This window comes from Apostichopus japonicus, chromosome 6, assembly GCF_037975245.1.
Source record: "Apostichopus japonicus isolate 1M-3 chromosome 6, ASM3797524v1, whole genome shotgun sequence".
In the NCBI taxonomy this organism is placed as follows: Eukaryota; Metazoa; Echinodermata; class Holothuroidea; order Aspidochirotida; family Stichopodidae; genus Apostichopus; species Apostichopus japonicus.
In genome coordinates this window covers 8,498,901-8,526,873 of record NC_092566.1, presented here as the reverse complement: position 1 = coordinate 8,526,873, position 27,973 = coordinate 8,498,901, and the positions used below count along the sequence as shown (strand labels likewise).

Sequence of the window (27,973 nt, the reverse complement as noted above, 5' to 3'; positions counted from 1 at the left end):
ACCATTGTTATCAAATAAGATATAAGTCACTGCGTATCAACGTAAGTCATTATTGGATAAGAATGTTTTCGTGATCTGATGTGATACATGACTGTTGTCTATATATAACAGTCGTAATGTACCGTGTTAGTATACAATGTACGAAAGAAACAGAAATCGGACTCCCCCCCCCCCCTCGGTGTCATAACTATGGAAACTTTAACGTGCCATCGAAATGTTAAATATTTATATTGGCAGTTTTGAGTAAAGGAATGAATCGGTGACTCATTTGCCAACCGACACTTTACTCGTTGAATATAATTGCTGCATGGCTACAGTTTAACATTTGGAGGAGGGAGAGGGGGGGGGGGGGCAATAAATGACAAGTTAATTGCTAATTTTCGGGTACTATGCAATTTAAATAATTCCTGCAAAACATTCACGTAATAATTCAGTTAAAATTGTAACCGAATATTAGATCAATTCCAGTCAAATTTTCAAGGTGACTTGAGGAAAGAAAAAAAAAATTGGTAGACACTGGTGCTATCAGGCTTGGTTGTATTTTCTTAATTAACTTTTCATAATGACTACCCTTTAAACACCTGAGGTTCATCAATTAAAGATGAAGTCAGGCAGACGTTTAGTCTTGATACATCATAATCCAGAAGAAAGAAAAGAGAAAGTTGTGTTAATAGTTTTGCTATAGCTACTCCGGTGTTCAAGACACCCCCATCCCCGCCCCACCATTAAAATATGTTAAATCTTTGGAATACTCCTTTAATCATCAATAATGATGACGTCAGCTCATCAGTGTATAGCCTAAATGTTAAAAAGTTAATCCACTGTTTTTTAATAAATTCTTATAACTTAACTTAAACATGTTTTTTTAAACTTCATATAAATAACAGACAACCATTGGATGGCATACAACACCAACTGTCCGTGAGCAATTATTATGGAATGCATTATTAAATTGTCTACGAAGCCATACCATTCTTATGCTTCCCTCCATTGTATTTTATGATGCATCAGAGAAACTAAGCTGGTGGTCTGTATATAATACTAGGCTGTTAATCCCAGTCAATTAAAATTAAAAGTTCCCTGCTCTTTAATGGAATTAATCCTAAAGAAAAGGAAAAATAATATTAGAAAGACATTAAAACTTGTATTGATAGCCGAGTTTTTATTAAATAGTCTACAACTTATGAAAATTAAGTTTGTGCGTGTAGTCATCTGTTATAACTGAACCAATGGGTGTAGCACACTTACCGTTACAATAGTTACTCATGCAGATATACACAACACAACACTCAATGACAGGCGCGTAGCCAGAAATTTGCCAAGGGAGGGGCGAAACTGTAGATTCCGCATTGCAAACTATCTAAGCGTAGCGCCACCATAATTGGCGCAAAGCGTACAAGAAAATTTTGGCTGATAATGCCTCCCAGATCGCTGGAAATGGCACTTCCCAGGCCTTGTAAGTTGCATCTATAGCATTTTCTCTTTTGAAAATAGTAGCGATATCATAAAAACATTAAAAAATATGCTCAAGGGGGGGGGGGCGGCTGCCCCCTTCGCCCCCCCCCTTGGCTACGCACCTGCTCAATGAAAGCAAAGGAGAAGACTTTTGGCAGCTCAAAAAAGCATGTTTACTATTCGTTACATATTTTCCAAGGGTACATACCTATTGTTGTGTGACACCCAACAATCTATAAAACGTTGGGCAAATATTTTAGCCAATATAACACTGCAGGGTACCAATATATCCAATTATAAACTTGGGTAAAGTTGCGCCCCAGAACATACAATTCGGAAAGATTAACCAATTTAATTTGCAAAAACTGATAAAAGTGGAATTTCAGTATGTTGATTGACGATTTTAATTTACGTTATTGCTAAACTTTCAAGAAATTGGCAAATAATTTGCGTATGGTTGGAAATGTTCCATATCTATAGCTGCATGAGTATTAATCAAAACAGAATCGTAACTGATCAAATTAAGACAAGATATTTTTCACGAAAATAAGACGCATTATTATTGATTCTAATCAATTCCCAACATTTCATCGCCCAGAAACCTTTTTCATGTTATCATTAACCTAATCACATTGGCAAGTTAGAAAGAATATATACTTCATTTAAAATCAAATAAAAAACTACGAAGCTCGATTGACCACGTTAATTGACAATTCACTGAGAGGGATTCTGCATCAAACAACATAGTAAAAATAGAACGTTCAAAATCTGCTTAGTTTGAGAAGCTGTTTGAAATAAAGAGAAAGCGCGCGAGAGGTGGAGAGATAACATATATGAGCATTCGCTAACGAATATGCAAATACACTTCACATACCTCCAAAGTAATTTACTCGCTTATATCGACACAAGATATAACACCAAATCTATCAATAATTTCAGCCCATATAAGCTATCGCGGGGGAAAGCTCATGTTGAATCGATCTTATGTACTTGTTTGGTTTCTTATATAATCCCAGGGTTTTCAAGTCGAAGGGAAAAGAGTGAATCATATACCTAAAAAAACAAACAATAACGGGAAGGAAACGTCAATGTCAAAATTCTTGGTAGAATACAGATAATCTATGACTCACTTGATATTTAGTAATGTTGCTTAAAATGGAAACAATCACGCCATTCTTCAAATCCAGAGGTTTGTGGGAAAGCTTATACCTTGTATAGTTCCTTTGAGATCATATCCCTTCATATACTCCAGCGGTAAATGTCATTATGGCTGGCTGGTGAAAGTCCGTCGTGGCGTTTTTGATACTTAGAGGTAACAACATATAAGGACTTATATAATATAAGGATAGTCATGAGGGGTATAAAAAAAATTGACCGACGAAATGGGAACAAATCCTGGTGAAATTTGCAGTCATTTCCTCCGCAACCTAAATGTACTCCCTGGTCCACCGCCTCTATATTTATAGTTTCGCTTTCATTTCTGGGAGTGACTTGCTTGATTTCGTACCTTGTAGGATTCTAGCCTAAGGGGAGTGTTTGGGTGTGTGTGTGGGGGGGGGGGGGGGGTAGTGGGGGAGTTCAACAGCTATTTCTGTTCAAATCGTGATATTTATAAGATTGTATGTGATCAAACTAAAACACGTTGCTCAATTTCTTCACCGAAGAGAATGTTACTGCACGAGTACTTAATAAATTTAATTCCCACCCTTAATAGTTCGTCGCCCGGAAACCTTTGTAAATTGGCTGTATTGGCGACGTGTTAATGGTTCATTGAAGCTAAAGCATCGTTAATGACGTAATTTTAGCCTAAAATGACTTCCATTTATGCAGGAATGTAATATTACAAGCTTCGAAATATTTCTGAAACTAATCCCATCCGCACCCCACTCAACCCCCCCCCCCCCCCAAAAAAAAAAAAAAAACGAAGAAAAAACAAGAAAGAAAGAAAGAAGATGGAAATAGAAATAGAAAAGAAAAAAGGAGAACAGGAAACGGATAAGAAAGGTTAAGGAAGAAGAAAAATATTCATAATAGATGGCGCTGTCTGTAAATACACAACTACTGTATTGGATTGGCCAGGGGTTGGTGTTAAATCTGTACAGTTAATATCTTTCATGATTCAGGACAGAGTTAGTCAACATCGAAATAATGAAGGTATATACGAGTGTTTGTTAAGTCTGACTGAAGGAGAAGGAGAAGGAGAATGAGAAGGAGAAGGAGAATGAGAAGGAGAAGGAGAAGGAGAAGGAGAAGGAGAAGGAGAAGGAGAAGGAGAAGGAGAAGGACTGTTTAAGTATATGGCGCTATGTTTAAATATGCAACTACTATAATATTAAATTGGCCAGGGATTACTTTTAAATATGGACCATTATAGAGTTTTCTTCATTCAGGACAGACATAGTCAACAACGAAGAATGAAGGTTTATACGAGTGTTTTTAAGTCTGACCAGGGATTTATAAGTCTCTTAAAACCCCCGATCTGATATATATATGTACTGAAATCGATCTAGTCTATAGTACAAGATTTGACATATTAAAATTAACAAATTAACCTGAACTGACTAATTAAACTTATCGGAAGGTCATTCTGGGGGAAAACATTATGTGAACTGAAACAGAAAGTACACTTGCCGGTCAATTACGTAAGTGCTTTGGGTACAAAACGATGATTTTCAAGTTAACACGGAAAGCCTTTTTCAAATGTACATAGCGCCATCATTTTTCTGTTTTCCAAAAGCAAACTGTTTACAATCTCATTTAATTGCTACAATTGAATATGCTGGTCTGTTTGCAATGTAGTCCAATAGAACCGAATCTTTGCCCTCTGAAGCCAGAAACAAAAGCCGAGTGAAAAGACATCAAGTCAGAAAATTCCGAGTTCATGAACAGTGATTTGGTCGAGTACATTGATAAGCGTACCAAGAACTTTCGCAAAATGTAAAGGCATTTTGGGATGCGAGTACCGAGTGTCAATGTTCGAGTACAGCTTCGGAAATCTAGTAGGACTCTTTCATCCGAATGCGAGTACTTTCTATTTATTCACTGTACAAGAACCTAATGTTTATTTTTGGTCTGTGATAGTCCCTGATATTACAATTGAATTTGACGACATTAATCGGATCTTGTTATTGTTCGCCGAATTCAGAATTCAGTCTCAATTTTATCAGATATCAGTTTATTATATTTACGGCACAAAAGTGATTGTGTCATGTTGTATAGACTGCTATCACTACTGTACTTCAATAACCCGTTTAACTTGTGAGAAATTACCCTTTAAAGAATAGGAGATTCACCAATTAGACCGGCTGGGCTACTTAGTCTAACATGTACGCATACCATTAGCCTTTGCCCCCGGCGACGAAATAGCTAGCTATACAGGAATCGCCACCAAACTAAGGGCTAGATATACTTCTATTGGTAGAGTGCTTACACTCTCTGGCACTCTGGCTCCATATTATCTCTCAGAACTCATTATTCCGGCGACATCAACTTACTCTACTCGATCCTCGTATGACAAACTCCTTCTCTTTATTCCAAAGACACGTATAGTAAACGATGATCTAGCTTTCAGATAGTTGTACCACGACGCTTTTGGAATGATCTTCCATGAAACATCATGGGAAGCCAAATCCATTCAAATATTCAATTCCCATCATAAAACTCACCTTCACCTTGATCATTTGTATATTTAGGATTCTACGCATATTAGGTGTGTATGTATTCTCAATGTCGTAGTATATCAATGTTCTTATTTTTGTATTGTGTATTTTAATTCGGTTTTTCTTGTATACAGCGCTGTGTTCTCTGATACGGCGCTAAAGAAATGCATGTTGGGTATTGTAATTGGTATCGAGCACTGGGTTTGTAATCCAGATGCCACTGGTTCGAATGCCGTTAATTCTAACCGTAAATTTCTATGCTCTTTGCCATTGTTTATAACTTCCCTTTCAGTTTTCCGTTGTTCATTTTACTTATGTCATACATTACATTTATTTATATTATATAAATAAATTATTTAATATGTGTACTGTTATGATGCAGCATGTTACTTTAAAGGTTTGCTACGCTAATTGCTGTTATATACGACTTAAATGGTTATGTATTATTATTATGGTAATTTGTACACGTAGAGCACAATCAGTGCAGTTCCAAGTTACGGTCGAGTAACCTTAGAGAATGTTATATAAATTAGTTTGCAAGGAGTGGCTCGCTCTCTTCTCCCAGTGGCACCAGCCTGCACGTCACGCCACGTAAAACAACTATGTCTGCCTAGCACTTACAAAGACCCACCTTTCCGTTCCGACCTTTCTGCACCATGCCAAGCAATCTGTGCCAAGCAATACTGTTTTGGACACCACCATGTTCGCGTTTTCTTCTGGAACTATTATTTACCTTACATGGTACTGATCTCTTAAGAGAATTCCGGAATTCCGGAACTGATATTTACTTAAAGCGCCTTCCTGAAGCTTCCAGACATAACCGCCCTGTCACTTGAGCGAACACCGACTTCCCTGGGACGTGACACCCCGACGAAGAGCCCAGCGGTAGCCGAGGTACCTTTGTCTTTAAGCTAACTTTAAGTATACCGGTATGTAATGCATTTATGCTAAGTTATATGTTTTTTACCAAGAGACACGGATTAGATTCATTTTAAAGACGATACCTCCCTTATCTTCTTTATAGTGTTCGTTTCCCCAATCCATAATATCTGGACTTCGTAACAATACATATATTATACATTAGGTCAGTTACTCAGTTACTCAGATACAACCTTACTAACTCAATAGGAAAACATATAACTTGTATGACCACAAATAGTATCTTTACGGCAATGCATTACATTCACTTGTTTAAGAATTTAAAACAATAGATTAAAGTTACCATTTAAACTTGCAAGAACCGACGTCATTTATTGAGCCTTAAAGGAGCATTCCAGAGTTTTAGCATAATATTAAAGGTGAAAATCTTAAAAACCAGATGGGCAATAGAAAAGTTACTAGAACTCAAATAATCTTTTTTCTTGGCATATTACATATCAAGAAACAGATTTTGCCTCAAGCCAATCTTTAATCTAGTCTTAACGTTTAGCCCTTAGTTGAAAACCATAATATTTGAAACATTTCTGATGACATTGTGTCATTTCAGTTAACGTAACTCGATTATACAATGTACCGAAAGTTACTTCTCAAGTTAATTTAAAGGGATATGCTGGTGGCAGAAAATGTAATTTAAAAGATTACAGGGCAGACGCTCGTCAAAATTTCACTGGCTTTGCTGTCAATGTTTCTTGCAGATTTTTTGGTTGTTATCATTTTTAGCTCAGGATCTCATTATGGTACCGAGAAACACAAACTGCTCAATTCGTCATAGTTACATCCGTCACCATATCGTTGTCAGATACATTCACAACGTATTACCAAATTTGAAAATATTATTTTCGCCGTAAAGAAATTAATGTTATGATGATTTTGGTTTTAACCTTCAGATGTACATACAAAACTTTAAGCAATTTGTTTAAGTATTGAAATTTAGCCTTTCGAATTTCCCTTTAAACTTTACAGGATCGGATCGGATCTTATTGACGAAGGCAGAACTTCGTACCGTGTAATAACGTTTTCTTCAACCAGGTAATCCATGAACTTCCTGTGTTCCCATTTATGACCCCTTCGTCCATTTCTGATCCCCCGTGCTATTCCAACTTTAAAATTTATCCCTAACGGATCGACTGACGTTGGAGCTGTCTTATGTAAGAATTCATCCAAATCAAGCAAGAAAACATCTTGTTCTTCTTTAGGCCACGTGACGTAAAATATCTGAGCTAGAGCACGCGAAAGTGTTCCTGCTACGTCTTGGTATCCATGCCACCTTGAGGTGATATTCCAGACCAGTGGTCCACCATACGGATCAATGTAAACCACGGCTTTCTTTTCATTACCTTTGTAACTCCAGAAGTCAACTAACGTTACTGCACCTTTAGATCCATTCTCTGCGTTGGCAGTTCCAAGACCTTCAGACCGCTTGGCAACACTACTTACTTTGTAATTGACATCGATGCTCCAAGAATCACAAGCCTCTTCTACCGCTCTTGCCAAAAATTGTGTCATTTTATGATAAGTGTCATGTAGAATTATTGCCACATCGTTCCAATTGATACCATGAACATCCCCTCCACCAATGGAACGCAAGATGTTCTTCAGTCTATGGACACCAACGCAACGGCAGCCGTAAAGCGACAAAGGGTCTTCGCCGGTTCGAAGACATTCGCAGGATGTTAATTCGTACCATATTGGGATTGGTCCATCAATGGCGTTACCGGGTTTTGTGATACTAAAAAGCCCATCACCTTTGAACTTTCTCACAGCCTGCACTAGCTTAAAGCCATTCCTTGATGTCCTCATACATTGCGTGAGGATACTTTTCTCGAATGAACCTGGAAGATGTTCATATAAACATGAGAAATCTTCACCCTTTTTCAACGCATATGAACAACATGAGATAGTCATCCACACAGTCATGGATGTATTGTCCTCGAGGAACGCTTCCAGATGATTCCAACCACCTTTAGATTTACCAATACAAAGTGGTAATTCATCGAGTAGGAAATGGACGGTATGTGAAGGATGCCTCTGAACAGTGATCCTAATAACTGCACACAAGAAATCCGGTGTCAGCTGAAAAGGAAGCTCTGGAAATTTAATACTTTCGCGGCTTTCAATGTCCTTAATGTGTTTGAGAAAGCATGTGATGTGTATCTCATTTTCCGCTCCTGTTCCGTCTTTACTCAACATATCTTTTAGAAAGTCCACACAGTTGTCCTCCTCTTCTCGTACCTTTCCAGTGCCATCAGAAACGGCTGCAAACGATATGACGTATACAATACCAGAGCTTGCCAAACTCTTGGCCTTCTTGATCACTAGTAGAGATTTCCCGGTTCCGAAGTCTCCAAGAAGAATGTTTAATGGCGGTGCATTTGTTAATATTTCTTCCTGTTCTGCAGTAAGCTTCAATTTGCTTACTTTGGATCCCACTTTACTGATGGCGTCTGAGCGTGTGCGATATTTAGCAGAAGAAGCGGGGCCAATATATCGACCAAAGAGGTCTCGATACTGTGAAGTTGTCATCGCAGGGTCTTCTCTTTGTAAATGTTCTTGTACATTGCTCATCCACCATTTGCTGAATGAATCGTCATTAGCTATTTGATCACTTCTTAAAATGATGCTATCATGTTCCGCACAGACATCAATAAGACATCCATTCGACAAATTTGGAACCGCAATAAACTTTAGCATTGGTAGCGATTCAACGAAAAGTAAATCCCGGTTCATTGTTTTCATGGCATGTATATCTTTGACTACTTGTTTGAAAGCACGTTTAAGTTGCGTGTGTTGCGTTGTTCGTTCAGACGATTCAGGTACTGATTTCACCTGAAAGAAAATTACGCCTAACTTTATGTTTATGACGACAATATCATGCTCACCATTGACGTCACATATTTCTTTACGTTCTAATGCCTCATATCTAGTATCTTCTTTTTTCTTCTTCTTCACGTGTTTCAAAAAGGAAGTAAACTTGAATTCACTCAAAACTAACATTGGTTCTTTAACTCTTTCCCCATAAACTAATAGCACGAGCAATCTTCTCCACTGCCTCTTTCTGACTTCTATCTGACAGAATCTAGAAGATAAACAAATAAATTGAATAATTAACTTTAGGAAATTAATAGTACTGACGAAGTCTCCCATTTCAAATGTCTTTCTTTTAATTCTGTGAGTTCTGTAATTTTTACATATTACTTTAGCTATAATGAATTAATGAATTTATTGCTTTTGAAACGCTCCTCTGAAGTAGAACATGAAAAGGTTTTCTGTTCAATAGGAAAACTAATATCCAAACCTGAAATAAATGGAATACAGTTAATCTATTAAAACAAAACGTGTGGTCAGATTGCCATCCCACTCCCTTGTGTCTTTCTTCTACTTTGAAATTCCTTTCCTTCCATTTATTTAGCAATGTCTTTTTCATAATTTTTTTTGCTGTCTGTGATCATTGAAAAAAATCAACTGCATCAAATTAGGGAAGGAATATGAGCTGTTTCATTCTATCATCTTTTTATTAGCGAATACCCATTTCCATTGTTGCCATCAGTAGAGTAGTTTCATTCACTATTTCTGCCCTCGAGGTGGGTCTAAATATTGGATACTTTTGGTTTGAAAGGGTTAGAAATACTGCATTACGTGTAATACACAATTATCCCTACCCATTACCCATCTCTCCCTAACCCACTCTCTCGCAGAATATATAGTTCAAGACTGATTACGATGATAATAACATTATCGCAATATTTTTACTACACCTCATCGGGGCTATTATGTCCCTTCAGACTCTGTTGAATCTCTTTTGACAGGTTTGGAACTTGTTCATCAACCACATAGTCCAGTCGTTCATCCTGTTGGTAAACAAATGCTGATGGAACCTTATAAGTATCGGTCTCCAGATTTGGGAAATGCTCGTCGATGTATCCTCGTGTAGCTTGGTCGAAAGATACATATTTTCCAGCTACTTCAACTACACATTCCGATAGTTTTATGGTTGGTAGTCTATTAATGTCGGACTCTAAGGGTGTTTTCGTTGCCGCACATAATATACACTTTCGACCAGGGTCAGCAACAACAGATGCAGCCATCTTGTAGAAATCCCCAAATCTATAAACAGACAAAGAAGAGGGAGGACAGGAGAATACAAACGCTTTGTTCTAGTTTAGTCTATGGTAATTCCCAGACAAGTTTGGAACAACCTACCGACGTCACTCAAAGAAGCTAAGTCTAAAACATCTTTTAAACGTAATGTAAAGAAATACCTTATCCAAATTAATGATATATACCTTAAATTTGTCAACCTGAGAGTATGTGTGTGTATGGACGGGGGGGGGGGGGGGCTGGTGTTATGGTTATATTTGTAAAGATAACTCCTCAACCATCTTCTTAATGTATTGCCATCATTTTTAATGTACATTGTCTATTGGTGCTGTCTCAGCTGCCGCGCGGGTGCTGCTTCGTGCAGCTTAATATCACCGTTTTTTTATCTCCATAAATTATTCGAGTTTTCATGAACATCGTGGATGTTGCCATTGGAGTCGAAACTTTGCTCGTTGTACTTCTTTGTGATTTCTCGTGTTTGTTTCACACATCATTTGATGTTTTTTCTGTTGTGGTTTCGTCTATTAGTGTGTTTCTGTACCATCGTTTCTATGACAATCCACGGAGACACTATTGTGTACAGTAGAACTAAGCTGCTGAAGTAGTAGGTCAAGGGTCTCTCCTTTGTGTCTTACAGGAGAACGGATTACTACGCTTTCGTGGTAAGCAATGCAGTTCTCATACCAAACGTGATGACAATACTATCTACCATAGTCAAATGCCTATTCAACTTGGTCTACCGAACTGCCGATCTGTCAGAAATAAACAACCACAATTTATGATTTTATTACAGACAGTTCCCATGACATAGCCGTCTTCACGGAGACATGGTTACAAGAAAGTGACTCTGTAATTGTAAACGAGATAACACCCTTTTTCAATTTTTAAACTATCCCGTTTCTGTAGAAGCTTTCGAGGTGGTGGGGTCGCCGTAGTCTGTTCCGCGGACTTAAGTCCAGTAATTGAACCATCTACTGCATACGTTGTGGGGGTGGGTTGTACTTTCAGATTGTATTCTATTTACCGTCCTGCCCCATCTCGGAACTTACGGTCTCACATTATCACTATTCCAACAAAGAATTTCACTATCTTCTCGAAAATATTTGCACAACAGAGGATACTATACTAATTTGTGGGGACTTCAATTTTCACGTCGAGAACCTCCAAGACTCGTCGGCTGCTAATTTTCTCCAAACTCTTAAGACATTCGATCTTCTACAAAATGTTGTTGATCCGACACATGTTGGTGGTCATTCACTTGACCTTCTTATCAATAGAAATGATCAAAATTTAATCAGTGGGATTTCAGTGCATGATTTCAATATCAGTGACCATCATGCTGTGCTTTTCCGACATTGGATTTATCCAAGCCCTCACCGAAAGAGACCTACATCATTTCTCGACGTTTTCGCAACTTTCCTATGGATGCCTTCAAATCCGAGCTCTTTTACCGTTCTCACTCCCGATAATGAGACATTGACAGTGAGGTTGTATACTATAACAATTCACTGAGTAAGCTCTTGGATAGTTATGCTCCATTCAAGAGACGCAGGATTGGTCGTCACCCCCCCCCCCCCTACCCCTCACCTCCTCCTACGGCCGTGTATCTGACGTAATAGTCTCCGAACGGAAATATGCTTTCCTGACAATGTACCAGAAACGGACTTACCGGAACAGTTTTGCTCATTACTTTGAGAAGAAAGTCGAATGTATCCGGGCGAATATTAGACCATCTTACTCTGGTTCTCACCACCATGGCAGTACTGCAGCTGAAGGTTTCTCTAACTTTCGTGAACTTTCTACAGACGAGGTGGTGAAAATAATTTCGGGACTTTCATCTAAACATTGTTGTCTTGACCCTGTATACCAACATGGTTGGTTAAGGATAGTAAATCTGAAATGATGTCTCTCCTTTGTTCAATTGTAAACAGATCCCTGGCCAGTGATGTTTTTCCTAGTCCATGCAAACAAGCTAGATATAGATAGATACCGGTATTAATTCATATACCTTGCATTATTTTCTTCTTCTCTTCTTATTTATTTGTTTGTTTTCTTTATTTTTTTTTTCACTCGGGAGTGATCGTTCTACTAGTTAAGCCTAATAAGGTTTTTTAGATCACTTCCTTCTCATTGTACAATGATTTTTGTTAATCAGTATTACTTTGTCACTATTTAAATTATGTTTTGTATACTGAGAAAAAAAAAACATGAATCATATGAAATGAAATGTTGTTCAATTTGACCCATCAGTGTCCAGGACTCTTGTCATGTCCGAAACAGAGTGACGTAATACGTGGTTGACAACACGTTAATGAGGAAGGTTTTAGTCATGGTTTTTCGTTTTTTTTTTAAACAAATTTGGTAAAGTAATTTTCAGTTTAACATTTGAAAAGGTTTCATTTCGAATTGGAAAGCCAGTATAAGTGTTTGCTAAATAAACATATTTTCAACGACAATATGCAGCTCAATTTATTGTATAATATTCGTATATATATATATATATATATATATATATATATATATCTATACAAGCACTGTACTGTGTACATACAACTTCCTTATATTGTAGACGTTTGAATACTGGTAATGTATATGAGACGGTGTTTTATCCAGGAATTCCCACACGTATTGCGCAGTACTGAGGCGACCGGACGTGACCTATCTGCATGAAATCCATATGTGAAAGTAAGAACGTTTATGGGCGTGGCTTATCGTTGGATAATTAGCCATTTTGTTGACGAAAATGTTCATCCTGTTTGCTTAAATGTGTAAGATTCGAGACGCTTTTTTTTTGGGCTCAAAGATAGGCTATGTTTGGTACATGTTTTGGAGTAGCGTAAGGATCACAATGCAGGCGTCACTTTCGGATGAGACTTAAACGCAACATTTCAATGAAATACTAAATATAAGAGAACCGTGAAAGCTGAGCGGCAAACATTCCACATGTAACTAGTTTGAATTCCAAATCAACAACGCATGTTATAGAAGGAACCTGAACGTTTTGAAGAACATTTGCCGATTTATGACACCACAGACTGCCTTCACTGATGTACGTGATCCATTCCAGGAAAGAATGGATGGTTTAGCCAGTCAAAATAGGTTTCAATCAATCAATTAACCATGACTTGAGTTATGGACAAGATATTGATTCAACTAACATTGTGAAATATTTTTCTTTTCCATATAACTTGTTGCCTGCTACTGGAAAATCCCTCTAAACTGTAATTCATACGAATTCATACGAATTAAAAAATCGGTTCACTGAGCAAACATGTTTCAGTACCAGGTGATTAGAACATCGTTGAATGTGATGGCCTATTTCTTTTTTAAGTTTTTTTTTATAGGTCAAAATCACAAACGCTCGTGTAATAAAATCGGATAATAATTATATAAACATTAAATGTAAATTTTGTTATGACAGCTTCGCGAGTGCATGTGGAAACACTACAACATATTGAACTAACGACATACATACCGTTATAGTATCATTTATATTGTAAAGCCGTCTATACGAAAGTAGTTCGTATCCGCCACTAACTGCTCAGTGTACGCCTAGCTTTCGAACTGACGTCAGCAGCAATTGAGTATCACGTTATATAGTCAAATGATGCGGAAACATTGACATTTCCCAAGAAAATCTCCGTTTTCCTCGTGGAAGCATAAATTTTGTTCACTTACTGGTACGAACAATATGAATAATTCTAAGCACCACAACAGTGTATATAGACCAATACGGACGTATGGATATAGAGATATTTAAATAGTTATTTACTCACCAAATAAAGACACTTGAGCTTTGCAAATAAAGGACGTTAGCGTCCAATGTAAACATATCATAAATGTATTGACAATGTATCGCGCCAACACAGCATATCTTATGACAATCTTATGACAAATGTCGCGTTAGTTGACCAGAATTCATTATGAGTGTATTGCCAGGAAATGGGATATCTTTTAACAGATTAATGTACAAACTTGACAGCAACGTCGATGCAACAAGGTGGCACCAGCAAGTTAGATTTTAAGGCATATTAAGCTTCCTTAACCGAACGAGGGTGTGACGGAGGGGCGGGGTGGTGTAGACATTTTCAATTTGATTTTGGTAGAAAGAAATCTGAGGGCGTTTTGTGGGGATATTGTGCGCCTATCTTGTTTGTTAATGTCCGTTGTAAAACACGAAATTTTGAGGTCAGCCATAATAATGTGTACAGTGCACAGTGATGGTAGCCTAACACTATATTAATGCTCCTTATGATACCTCGATTGATCGTTCTAGTGCATAACCATCTGAACTAAGCACATGACCGGAGTGTCCGCGTTTTCTCTTATAACTCCCCCCCCCCAACTACTCAGATGGAAATAACTGGTGCTCAAAGTCCAAGATAAGTTCGAATATATTGCTAACAGGCATAGCTGTAGAAATGTTGTATACGAAAACTCAAAAGATTTTTTGCATGACATATGACGACTAAACTCCTGCCTAAAATGTCACCCTTTGATTGTTACAGTAATATAACAAATACACGAGAAGAAATAGTATTTCAAACCGACTCGTATCGATGACAATGTACGATATCGTTGCATATACATATATAGTTATATATATATATATTTATATATATATACTTATATATATATAATTATATATATATAAATATAAATATATATATATAGATACATATAAATAAATATATATAAATATTAATATATATATATGTATATATGTATATACGTATATACGTATTTATATATATTTTAGAATACAAATATATCTTCATTTAAAATTTGGGAAATGAAGAATTTCATATTGTGTATTTACAATAACTACAATTTCCATGGAGCAAAATGGCATATGATCATGCAACGATATGTTTATCTCAGTTTAGAAAAAGAAAGAGAAGAACAGATTAGAAAAAGTAAAGTCGAATGTATATTTAGGCCTATAGATGTATGTCTATGGTCTGTTACCTAATTTAATCTGCGCTATTTGTATCCACTGATAGATTACATTCACTGCTATCAGGTAGTTGACAATTCCTTTCTACAACATACTCGGTTAATGCATGTAATGCAGGTCTTACGATGGGGGGGGGGGGGGTAACATTAAGGGGATATAGCTCGGGGGTCGGGTTCAACTACGGGGCCGGGAATATAGGATATAGAATTATACAGAACAATAATAATTTGTTTTTTATTAAGGAGTGATGAAGACTTCCAAGTGGTGGCGGGGGAAGGGGGGGGTGCGTTATATATTTGTCCTCGGGGTTCATACTGGCTCCCGACAACCCTGATGTCAAGCAGTAATACCCAACTTTTGCTTCAGATTTTCAAATTCCTGTTTGATAAAGTCGTAAAGTTCGTACTCCAAGTGGAGCTCCGCTCGAAGAGCCCTTTTAACCGCCTCTGACGGTCCAGTTTTATTTAATGTCTTTGTCAGTTTCCAGTAACTTCTACGTTTAAAATTTCGGTAAAATGCTGTAGCGCCATGAAACATATCTGGCAACAGTTTTTCTAAAACTTGGAGAAATCCGTCGTAATCCTCCGTGGTTCCGACAAACAAGTATTTGTCTTTAATATTCCGTTTAGCTCGCTGTAGACACGTTTTCATGGAAGGGTATGGATGCCCAGGTGGGACTCCGCAAAACTGTTGGACATTCTTCGATAAGACTGACTTGTCCACACAAATTCCACGTTTACTGTAGCAAGCGTCAAAGGGTTCCTTAGTGTAATTCATTTTCTCCATTTCTTCGCGGTACCTACTTTGGCCGGTAGAGTCCCCATAAACCTTAAAGTAATATAGCGACACCAATCTTTCTACTGGATCTCTTACTATGCTAAGTAATACCGGTTTACGTTGTAGTATATCGTAATACGGTAAATGAGAATAGATAAAGGTAGGTGTTGTATCGTTAAGAACACGTTCGATCTTATGTCGAACAGTCTCGTTTTCAAGAGCCATTGTGTTCTCCACTCTCATACCGTGATTAGTCGCGATATTAAGAGCCACGGTATTCAATGTTCTGCTACCAGTCTTAGGCAATGCGTTAAAAAGCACGTGCCTATTCCCCGTTATGGGTTGCTTTTCGTCGATATAAATACTGCCAGAGTTTTCCGAACTCTTGGATTGGTCGTGTTGCTGCCCTCTATTTGTTACTGTTTTTAGTCGATGTTCCCAAACCAATGCGAAGGAAGATAAGTTGATTAATTGATGAATTATAGTAGCGATTGATGCAAAGATGAGGAGAATCTGACAGAGTCTTCGCAGTGAGTTTGAAGCCATCATTTTGCCCCTCCTCACGTAGTCTTAGAGATTCATCTGTTTGAACACGAGGAGAAGGTTTGCCTACCGCCCGATCTAGGTATAAAGATATTGAGAAAGAAAAAAAAAACACTACGTTAAAAGACTGAATTAATTTTGATATCTTAAAGCGAGATTGCTTCCTAATCCAATAATGCCGAGTCCGGCTGCCTAAGTCGGAACTGAACCGAGTCAGACCAAAAGACATCAGGCTTGTGTCCGGAGCCGATAAAAGTCATTTCTGACAAAGGTATAAGAAAGAAAGAAAAAAAAAGAGGGGTGTGAGGATGTTATGCTGCACATGTATACCAAGGAGACAACTTGGACATCACAACAGTCTTTACAACAGTATTTCCAAAAAACAGGAATTGTCAGAACCATGTCATGATCAGGACGAACGGAGTGAAGGAGGGGGCGGTGTAGGGTCGGGGGGAGGGGTTATGGGGTGTGGAGGATATCCCAATAATTTTAGAGTTGTAATGTTGCATGTGATCAAGTCATGATTCGATAAATCATTCCAAATAAGATATTAACATCTTTGTAATCACTACCGGTTCTTCCCTTGTTAGCTAATAAGCCATGTATTGTACAGAACGTGTGTGCCTCATAAAATTAATGTATTAATGCATTGTTTTGTTTAATTTACAGAATGTTTCCATCTAATTTAATCGTTCCTGGTGTGATTTATGGGAATATTTATCAGTGATATGCTACTTTAATACGTGGATATATGGAATCAAATATGTATCAAATCAATTCCAATTAAAAATACAGGATTTAAATTCCGTCATATGCTTAAGCCTTGGTTTGTTTGATTTTGTTTTCCCCTATACGCCACCACATAAGCTTAGAGACCCATTATTGTGTCGCGATTCATTGCAGTGGAAAGCAAAAGTTTGCAGGCCACGTTCTGGTTATTATTCTTCTTTCTAACTTTTTTTTATCAACAAGAGGAGTATATCTAATTACATTGTTCTTTAATTAAATTTTCAACAGAAGTTACGGTAACTTTTTTATTGCAATAATAGAAAAGGAGAGTTGTCACTAACAAAAAGGGTCATTTTATGAGAAGGGCAACCTTTGAGGTTTATTTTCACGAAAATGGATAGGAAATTAGGAACTGTTCACATTTGCATACACAAGCATGATAAAAAAGGATTGTATATAGAGAAGTAGAATATTGTTCCAACTGGTCTTATTAATGGTCTAGTCATGTGATAGTCATGTGATAGTGTTATACGCGTAAGGGTATATATAAGAGATGTATACACGAAAAATATGCGAATGTCGAACTGAGCGTTACTCTCCGTATATTGTATTCACTATTCCATATTGTATCCGCTTCCAATCGTGCACCGCATTTATCTCTCTGCCCTCTGTTCTGACCGTTTAAATGCGGCAGATACAAAACAGATATTAAAGATACAAAGAGACATTTAAAGAATGCATAAAAACAACTGTAAGCAGGCAGATTGCATGAGAAGAGTTATATACCACTGATGAATGGCTGTAGATTCAACTTGTAACTATAGAATTAAATTATATTCCATTCCTGCTATTAAACATGGGCGTTTTTTTTTGGGGGGGGGCGGTTGCAAATTGATTAATGTACACTGAAAAAATAAACTAGTCAATATTGCCACGGACTAACGTTAAATTAGTCTGTAACGTTAGTTAATGCACACGGACTAGCAAAAATCTTCGTTTCATCGCTGCTTCTTAGTCAGTTTACACTGACTAAGGAAAATATAATCGCAGCTTGGTCGGTGGCGACGGACTAAGGTATTTTAACCCATGGACTAAGAACGATACGGACACCCGATTTACGCCATAATGGTAGCTTAGTCGGTGTCGACGGACTAATGTATTTTTACCCAATTCGATTCACTTCAATTTGGAAACCGAGAGGCAACGGCAGCTTGCTGGACTTGGCATAGTTTCATACGATCACTCTAAGCAACTTTCAACCGTAAATCACCCAAGAAGGTCTTTAGAAGAATGGAGGTATTAACTGCCATCATCGGCCTACCTGTTATTCCTTTAACTTGAAGGTAAAATTAAAGTTAATTGTTAGGCCACTGGCACTAGTACTGTATTATGGTTAGTGTAACGCTAACGTTGTCACGCTGGCGTTTCGCAATACACAAGTGCAATGACAGTGAGTAGCCTATAGGCTTCTACTGGGTACTGCAGTGCATTCTCAACACTAAAGTGTGCATTCTAAACACCAATTAACAATGTGTTATGTGTGTATTGGGCTAGATTGAACAGTGGCACATAATCTTCTTATTTATTCCCAAACAAATGCTGGAACTATAAGTCTCGATAGTTTATTTGAAGTCTACACTCATTTGGTAAAGATTTCCTGTAATTTCCCATGTGAATCTAAATGGTTAGGCTTTGTGATATTGAATAAGCAAGGCTAGACCTTCAAACGTACAGTCACAGTAGGCTGAACAAATTATGTTGGCTAGTCAACGGTATTATATGTTGCGAGCAGTCAGGATGCACGCTTCAGTTCTATTTAACCTTTTCATTTATCATTTTTTAGTATTTAATTTCCGGTCACGCCCAGTAAACAATTGCGACATTCCTTCACGGTCGACTTGTTTACTGTAAGAAGTATTAACCGTTTTTTCTCAGGAAAGCTTGATAGTCTGAAGTTATTATAACATCAGGGATGTAAGTCTTCCGTATTTTTACAGTAATCCGGGTTTTTTTTAATTCCAATAAAGTTCCACAAAATTGTACAAATATCAAAGACACAGCGCGGCAAAAATGCCTGGCCCGTTGCAGCAAGCTAACTTCAATTTTCACTCATCGATCAAGCAAAATACCATTTCCTGTTACACATCGCATTGCACTGTACAACATTGTGTGTGCCATGTGAACATCGTTGCGTACGTGCGAACTTCAAATCGCCATAGCTCATTTCTGTCGTTGAAAAACCTTGCCTAATTCACGTTGATTCGTAACTGCTGGTGCTCGACATAAGTTTCGGAATTAACGCTTGTGATATTTGTGAGCGGCTAAATCTACGGGATACGCATATGATAGTCGATATTCGTGATCGCTTTCAAATGTGAGACTGTTTTTTATTCCGGATTTCGCTGCGACGTATTCGTTACTTGGAGCTAGCCTAACATAACGATAGTGTGTAAGTAGTCAGAACAAGGGATAGGATGTGTTAGCGCTAATACTTTTGAGCTAGCCAACATAACGATAGTGCGTAAGTATTCAGAGCTAGGAGTAGGATGTGTTAGGACGGCATTCCCCCGGTTTCTCCGAATAGTTTTCCGGGGTTTTATTTTGGCTGCACTTACATCCCTGTAACATGTGCTTTTAGTATACTGCCAAAAGAGTAAGTTGTTGTATTTGTATTGATATTTTATGTAGAAGTAACGGAAAATTTAGTATGTTTAGTTTGGTCTAATTGCACGTTTTTTTCTGTCCAATGTAGTGCAGGGTTCACTTGCGCGAATTCAAATTATTCTGTTTATGTATATGTATATGCATCGATTCGTAGATTATGATGTTTTTTTGACATTTATTTGTAATTCAAGCATATCTGTTTAGTAGCAAAGTTTAAAGGTTAAGATTAATTAGTTTTTTTCTTTTCGGATCCTAGATTGAATGAAACTCATTGACGTAAATAATAGATCAGATGATACAGTTTAACGCAGTTGCTAAAACTCTGGGTATTCTCTAGTCTTCGCCGGTCCATTATATACTTTAGTACAACTAGTAAGACTAAATCAAACGACCGAAAGACAAACTTAGTGTAACAAAGTACTGATTCTCCTCTAGCCTAGGTCTAAACAGGCTTGTTATGTGAGCAAGCAAAATAACAACTAAAAACGATTAGGCCTATAAATAAGTTGGCTCAGTGCATTTCTGTTTCTAAAATTTTATACTTTTAAAGATCATAAAAACAAACAAAGATTTAGCCCATGTTTTATTATCTCTGTATTCTGGGCATTTGATTCTGGTTGCAATGGTGATGACACTCTCGTTCAAATTTTCAGCTTTATACAGTCTGCTTTAAACTTTGGGATTGTTTTTTTGAGACTATAGTGGAAGCAAATCTCACATAACTTTGTGGTGACAACTTTATTTAATTTTTTTTTCAAATGATGAATACTTTGCTGTTTCTTTATTCCAGCAGGAATTGAAAAGCCAAATATCTAAGTCAAGGGTGAGGTTTCCTGTGATGTACGACACCAGTGTGGAGGAAACAACAGAAGAGGAGAACTGTGTTATATATGGCTTAAAGACATGTTTTAAGATGATATATTGGTACCCTTCGCAGAACAAAAGAGTTTATCCAAGAGTCCAAAAAGCAAAGGAACAAGTACCATAGAGAAAAAAGATGGAAGAGTGAGTTTAACTTTTGTACCCAACTGTTTAATGATATTAAAGATACTTTTCATAACCTGTTTTAAAAAAAAAAACAGTCTAGTATATCATTTACGTGCAAGCTTCATAAGTTTGGTCAAATTTTCACTGATCTGTAGAGCGGGAGTCCAGAGGGTTTGGTTAGCTGGGAAGGTAACCAATTGCCTGGTACATCACAATGTTCACAATGCATTCCTGTATATGAAACCTGACGACTGGCAAACCGACTGTGGTGGGTGTGGCTGGGAGAGCAATTTTAAAGTCACCTAATAGCTAACCTAGATCAGCTTTCATGGTAACCACATCAAAGTAAGAACAATGTGTCAGGTATGGCCCCAAGAGCAACAAATGGCCATCGCCAGTAATTATTGGTGGTGGGTTACCCCTGCCAGTGATCAACAATTGACCCCTCACGGCTGACCTAGGTCAGCTCATGAGGTAACCACTTGAAACCTACTGGAAAATGTTGGTTAGGACTTCAGATACAACTGATGGGCATTGCCAGTAATTTTTATTGGTGGGGTACCCCTGCCAGTAGACCCCCAAAATGCCCATCCCCCATTGACCTAGATGAGCTCATGATGTAACCAGTTGAAAACTAATCTGGGTAAATGCTACGCTATTGGGCATTTGGGCCATATTTGGGGGCGTCTGGCGGGCCTTTAGCAGCAGAAAATTTGTCTGGCATAGGCCATTCAGTACTTTGTGGCATTCATGCATTAAGTTGACATTGGTTTCAAGTGGTACCTCGTTCGTTTGATCAGATGCATTTTTGGGCCCCCTTTAACCGGCCCCAGGGGCCACATGCAGCAGAGCGACCACGGCAGACATCCACTTTTGGATATACTGGGTTTTTCCACAAATGTTCCAATACTCAGATATTGGTACCTCGTTCGTTTGATCAAAGTGCACTGGGCTGCCGGTCTAGTAGGCTTCATTGTTATATTGTTCAATAGATCATGCTAGCTAGGCCTACTACTACGAGTACTACAAACTAAGGCAACTAATACACCGAGAGACATAGGCTAGTACAGTAGTAGTATAGTCAGTTTTGCGAAGTTTGGAACACTGCGAAGTTCAACACCCCTAAGAAATACGCGATTTCACGATGAGACAACCTAAAGCAAGTGCCAATTGCACGAAAAACTACGAAGCTACAGTTATTTTCTCTCCAAAATGACCCAACCATATCAAGTATAGTTTCAGGTGATTTATACCATGAGATATAGTTTTGGGGTGCATTCAGTGCGTTATGTATCCTTCTCCTTTCTGTAGTATTTAGCATTGATTTGCATGTTCATTCATAGTGTAAGTAAACTACATAATTGATGTCATCAAAGTTACAACTGTGTCATATTAAATAAGTAAATGATTGAAATATTGGTTTCACTACATACTTGATTGTACACTATTTGGCTTTCCATGATAGCAATATCTGATCTTTTTAATTACTGTAGCTTGTTCAGTCATACCAGTAGTTCTAATGTGACATTGATCTTGGGATATTTATTGTTGGTACAGAATAACTTGTCTTTATTTTGTATTGTGTGAGATCAATTTAACATAACATATATTGTGATGTCATAGAGTGTTGAAGAGGTACTCTAACTTGCAGCTAGTAGTGATAAAACAGTTCATTCAGTGCTCTCATGATAACCCCAGTTGGGCCCAGTGGCAGATGGAGATAGTGGCAGATGGAGATGTTTGAAATGCAGGGGACATTATAGGGTCTTTTGAAGTTTTGGCAAAGTTCTTTTGCATGTAAAGCTGCTATACTTATCATGGAGAAGTTCCACAATGGAGGCATGGCGTCTCCTAGCCTTATTTGGGTATATGTCCTTGCATTCCGTATTTGGAACACTGCCCTACTATTGTTTGTATTGCTTATTCTAAAGTTAGGTAAGTCAGTATTGTAACATGTTTTTATTTTTAACACATTGATTGCATCTGTACAGTTCTTACATTGAGTTCAACTATATAAAATAACCATGAGCAGGGAAAACTTACCACTATCTCACTTGCATTTCTTAATGTTCAAGTGACCATATTCATACTTTAACCAAAGCATTTCTTCCATATTAGATAGTGTTTATCCAGAGTAGGTTACAGGATATTTTCAAGGTGGGCTATGTAGTATTGTCCCCAGTTTAGCATGCTATAATTGCTAGAATATTTAATATGTTGCTAGAGGTCTTTACTTTCCAAATTGTTCTAAGGCATTCTAATTGAAAGCATAAGATGCCTGAATGTCCCAGTGAGGTAAATTTCCTGGAAGGTGGTAATAAAACCAGTTTCAAAACTTTGACCAAAGGTAACCATATTTGAATATCTGGTTTATTTGGGGCCAATACAGCATACTCTGGTCGAGAGTTGGCGTGGAAGCCACCATATGTTTGTAGTAATGCAGTAAAATGTAGTAAAGGCAGCAGGAGGAGTCCAGTTTACCCCTGCGCCGAAGGTCATTCATCTTTTAGGTTTCTTGGAGAACACTTTAACCTTCCCAACCACAGAGCTCCCAACTGACCCACAATTCGCGGGTTGGACCTACTACTCAATTTGTTGATGTTACACACAAGAAAATGCATATTTCTCAGAAAATTGTGGGTGACAAAAGCCTTTCTAGGTGCCACCATTTTACATGTAGGCATCACCAGGATTCCAAAAAAAAAATAAAAAAAGGGGAGGGAGACACCCCCCATATACCCCTCCCCCAGGACGGCAATTCGTGGCATGGATCAGCATTTGCCTTCTCAAGAGTTGGGAGCTATGCAACCATACCATTAACGACATGTGTCTATAGGCCCAGGGGATTGAATCCTTAGGTAGCCGTCCTGAGCTAATGCGAATCAGCAGAGAAAGGTTGTGGATGCCTTCGCACCATTCAACCTCATGGGCTCAACATTCAGAAAGGACATGACTAACTTTTCTTCATTCCCTCTCCTTCTCCCCTTGCCCCCCCCCCTCCCCTATTACTCCTTTTCTCATAGCTTTTTCCACTCCTTTCTTTCTCCACACTTTTCTGTCGTTGTCCTTCTCCAGTTTATTCCCTACCCCTTCCCTTAATCCTCTCTTTGTCCCTCCACTGTTTATCTCCTACCTATCCTCTTCCCCTGTTGGTTTTATCTTTCATTCTTCTCTCCATCCCTTGTCTACTTATCCCCTCTTTGTGTTCACCATGCTCATTAACCTGTCTGTATTATGTGCGTGTTTTTTCTACACAGGCTCTCTAGTGGATAAGCTGTTTGCTCACTGTTTTTTTTTTTTTTTTTTAACTCAAATATTGAAGAACGTTAGGCCAGAAGCAAGTCGTTTCGTCAAATAACAGTACATAAGCAGCACACATTCAGTCACATGTTTATAGAGAATTACACGACGAAACTATTCGCATTTTATTTCTTCAGCAATTTCTCCAACAAAAGTCGGCAGCACGAGATCATACGGGCCCATATGACTTTCCATAACAACTACAGGCTGCTACGAGCTGGTATAGCGTTTTCCCAGCAGTACAATATGCACTGTTCCATATAGCAAATCGAAAAATTGCGAAACTCGAACAGCAGCACACAGTACAATTACACAGTGTGCCTATAGGTTACGCAACACTGAGAGGCAGATTAGAATCTCGGAAATCTGATACCTTCGCGGTAACGGTACCCATTTGCGTATGCTGTTTATAGCTAAGGATGAGAATGCCATATTAAAGAAATGAATATGTTGCCGCTGTGAGAAGAGGGCAGCATTGTTTTTATTTTTTAATCGGGGAATACGTTGAGACAAGATTTTTGATTTTAGCAATTTCCTAGCTGAGAGTGTGCCTTTAAACGATCAGATGGGCAGATAGTGATTAAACTTTCCAACCTGGCAATCTCATTTACTAGATGGTATTCATACCTGTTACGCTCTTTCGCACGAATGGAAGAATAACGCATACTAATAGAACGGATGTTCACATTAACAGCTTCCCACTGAAGGGAATCATTCAAATAGGAATCACACGAAGCAGTTCTGTTAATAATATCAATAATAGAATCAGAATAGCACAATTCTTCTAAGAGTGAAACATTTAACTTCCAGTAGCCACGGCCCCTTGGCTCAATCTTACAATTAATAGTAAGAGTAACGCTAGAATGGTCGGACCTAAATAAAGAAACAATGTCAGCTGCACTCACAGTTTGAACAATGTGTCTAGAACACCAAAAGAAATCAAGTCGACAGTGAATAGAATTATCAGAAGAATGCCAGCTGAAAAGCCGGGCGTTAGGATTACGATCACGCCAAACATCAACGAGATCAAGATTTTCTGCTATCTGAAGCATAATTTGGCGGGCATTAAAATTAGTTCTTTGCAACCCTCCAAATTTATCATGAGTTAAATTACCTACAAAATTAATCACCACCCCAAATAATCGATGTACAATCAAATGCTGTCAAATGTTGTGCAATATTACTAAAGAAAAATGGGTCATCCTTGTTTGGACCATAAACATTAATTACAGTATAAATCTGATCGTAAACATTTAAATCAATATTAATATACCTTCCATTTTCATCGACCCTAGATCGTATAATAGTGATATTGAGTTTCGGGTTGAAAAATAAACCAACACCTCTACTGTTATTATCCCCATGGGAAAGAAAAAGATTACCACCCCATTCTTTTGACCAAGAGTTCACATCACAAGGAACAGAGTAGTACCTACTTGAACGGATCTCTATGGACAACGCAGAAATGTTCACCATAATTGAGACTGAGGTGAATTTGAAACTCGATATTAAGAATCTGAAATTCGTTACAACAATTTGACAATTTCTTCAATATGTTAAGTTTGCTTCAATTCCTTATTTCATTTTGGAGATATTACGGATTTAATGGTCGTTCACAGACAAGGTAGAAGTCTAAATATGACATCAAATCTACATGTGCTTCATTTTCTATGTAATTTTCTGTAATCAGGGGATTGGATTTTGCAAACGTTGACTATAAAATATTAACAAATACTGTTAACATTCCACGTTGAAAAATGTGAAAAACAATAGAAAAATTATTCAGATCGTAGTGGCACTATTACATCACAGACTTTACAAAGTGACGCGCATATACGACACCTGTGTCGGAGTTAAATATTAGTTAAAAAAGTAAACGTACCTTATACGATTAAGAGTGTGGCCGGCTGCCAAAGGCAAATATGTTGTTCTTCCATACGACACTGAGATATAATGGCTAGCGCACTATCAAACTAGAAGACAATTGTGAAAAGAAACTGTTCCAACTGATAATCACATGCACACGCAAAGAACGAGCAAAACGATATCCACAAAAGGAAGTCAATGAGATTATTGTATAAATACTTTTTTGTTAAAGGGACACGGTCATCCTGTTTCTCATGGTGTATACATATGTCACCGAGACGACGCTCAATGATGCTGAACAAGTAGTCGGAGGTTTTAACCCGTTTATTTGCACACGTGGCTCAACAGGAACACGGTGAAAACTATAAAGTAAAAGTATTAAACATTAATATACAAACGTTGGTGAAAAAAAAACACTTGAATTAGCACAAATCAATAATAACATAATACAGCATTGTTTTTCCCCCTTATTAATAATGCACAAAAGGAAGAAGTATAACAAATAACAGTTGGTAACATGAAACAAAATATAGAGTAAGATTGACAACAATTACATTCTTGATAATTATAACACCCAACTTACAATCGTTGCCGGGCAAACTAAACGCACGACAAACTGCATGCGGTGTACACTGAGGGGCTTACGATGCATGGCTTTCCGGGGTTTACTGCGGCTTTCTGTGGTTTACGGCGGCTCTCTGAAGAATGTATAAATATACGAACAAAATGATATCCTAAGGAGAATACTTAACAAAGACGATACTTTAAGTCAAGGTACTCTAACAAATAAGCAAATAAGCAAAACAACAAATACGCAAAAGGCAACGATCATAACAGGCACAAGCATATAGCAAAATCACATTAAAAGCAAATCTCAAGAATGTGATATTACAAATAAGTATACCTAGCCCCTTAATGCCTATATAAACATATATACTTACATTATTACTATGGATGTCTGATATGAGAGCACATGCGACGCCACTCTGAACCAGGAGAGGAATAAAGCATGTAACTCACATAATACGTAAGTATGCATCGATTACGTAAGTATGCAAAGCAAGGAGGCGGTTATAAAGGTCACACCCTAAACACCATTGGGTGAGGGCAGCATTGACCGTTACCCGACCTCGACCAAGCGGAAGTTTCCCTTTTGTCACGCTAAGGATAAAACACACATCGGCACCGATGACAATATGAAATACATACTAAAGAGTATTGATTACATCTTAAATACATATGCCGGAATGGGTACAATTTTTCAAATAGGGATGTACTCAACGGCAGTGAATATTGGTATAAGCATACATTGTCCCAGGCAATAAAGTTTTGCAGCACTTCATATACACTTACATTATTAACGTTATATTGTATTGATGGTTCGAGGTCATCATCAATAGCAACGCAACGTTAGTATATATTGTACATATAGATCTTTGAAAGAAACCAACATTCTTTTATTTGTGTGTGCTTCAATTTTATCAAACCAGAATTGCAATAGTACAGTATTATTCTACCCGTTTCTAAGTAATCAATATGCATTAGGGTATAAGCAAATTGTACATCTTTATCTTTCAAAGAAACTACTCTCAGCTATTGTGCTAATGTTGGAAGGTTGTTTGGGAGAGACTTTGTTGAAAGTAGCGGAATACATATTTTATGTGCATGAAGGAGAATTTAAGCCAATGGAAAAGTAACTATAGTGAGATGGCACAGTGGGTAGAGTTGTGGACTGGTAACCTCGTTGTTCCGGGCTCGAATCCATCTACAGTTCCTTTATGCAATACTTCTTTCACCCTTTCGCTTACTCATCTCTGACATAATTATATTAATTCAAACATTTATATATATATATATTACCAGCTGACGTGGTGGCCAACGTGATAGAGACTTGCTAAAGACCCAAGTCTTGTTGGTTTCAGGTAAATCGTGCTAGGGTTCAAGGCACACCGGAGTTCACAACGCTCCGGTGGTGGTATGGCACTTTTTGTGGCCTAGG

At 37.8% G+C, this 27,973-nt stretch overlaps 2 protein-coding genes and 1 long non-coding RNA gene across 7 annotated transcripts in view; 1 reads left to right on the top strand and 2 right to left on the bottom strand.

Moving 5' to 3' along the window:
• Positions 1–4,207: 4,207 nt before the first annotated feature.
• On the bottom strand, positions 4,208–14,756 carry LOC139968889 (uncharacterized). Of its 2 annotated transcripts, none has more exons than XM_071973500.1 (3): positions 13,928–14,756; positions 9,809–10,157; positions 4,208–9,129 (listed from the first exon to the last, which is right to left on the bottom strand). In XM_071973500.1, exons 2-3 carry the CDS (start codon positions 9,811–9,813, stop codon positions 7,011–7,013), a joined length of 2,124 nt encoding a protein of 707 aa, XP_071829601.1. In that variant the 5' UTR covers positions 9,814–10,157; positions 13,928–14,756; the 3' UTR covers positions 4,208–7,010. The 2 variants fall into 2 exon arrangements, with proteins under 2 accessions (XP_071829601.1, XP_071829600.1); XM_071973499.1 differs by lacking the exon at positions 13,928–14,756 and adding an exon at positions 13,627–13,920.
• A 130-nt stretch (positions 14,757–14,886) lies between these two features.
• LOC139968893 (heparan sulfate 2-O-sulfotransferase 1-like) overlaps positions 14,887–27,973 on the bottom strand; it is a 61,263-nt gene continuing 48,176 nt past the window's right edge. For 3 of the 4 annotated variants that reach the window (XM_071973507.1, XM_071973506.1, XM_071973508.1), the window contains one exon: positions 14,887–16,506. In XM_071973507.1, coding sequence (XP_071829608.1) covers positions 15,445–16,434 — 990 coding nt within the window. In that variant the 5' untranslated portion in view covers positions 16,435–16,506 and the 3' untranslated portion in view covers positions 14,887–15,444. Of the gene's footprint in view, positions 16,507–25,990; positions 26,152–27,973 lie in introns of those variants that run through there. The other variant, XM_071973505.1, reaches the window with a different exon arrangement.
• Positions 19,068–23,159, top strand: LOC139968900 (uncharacterized). Its single transcript, XR_011793573.1, has 2 exons — positions 19,068–19,678; positions 20,612–23,159. It is a non-coding gene; the product is annotated as an uncharacterized lncRNA (long non-coding RNA).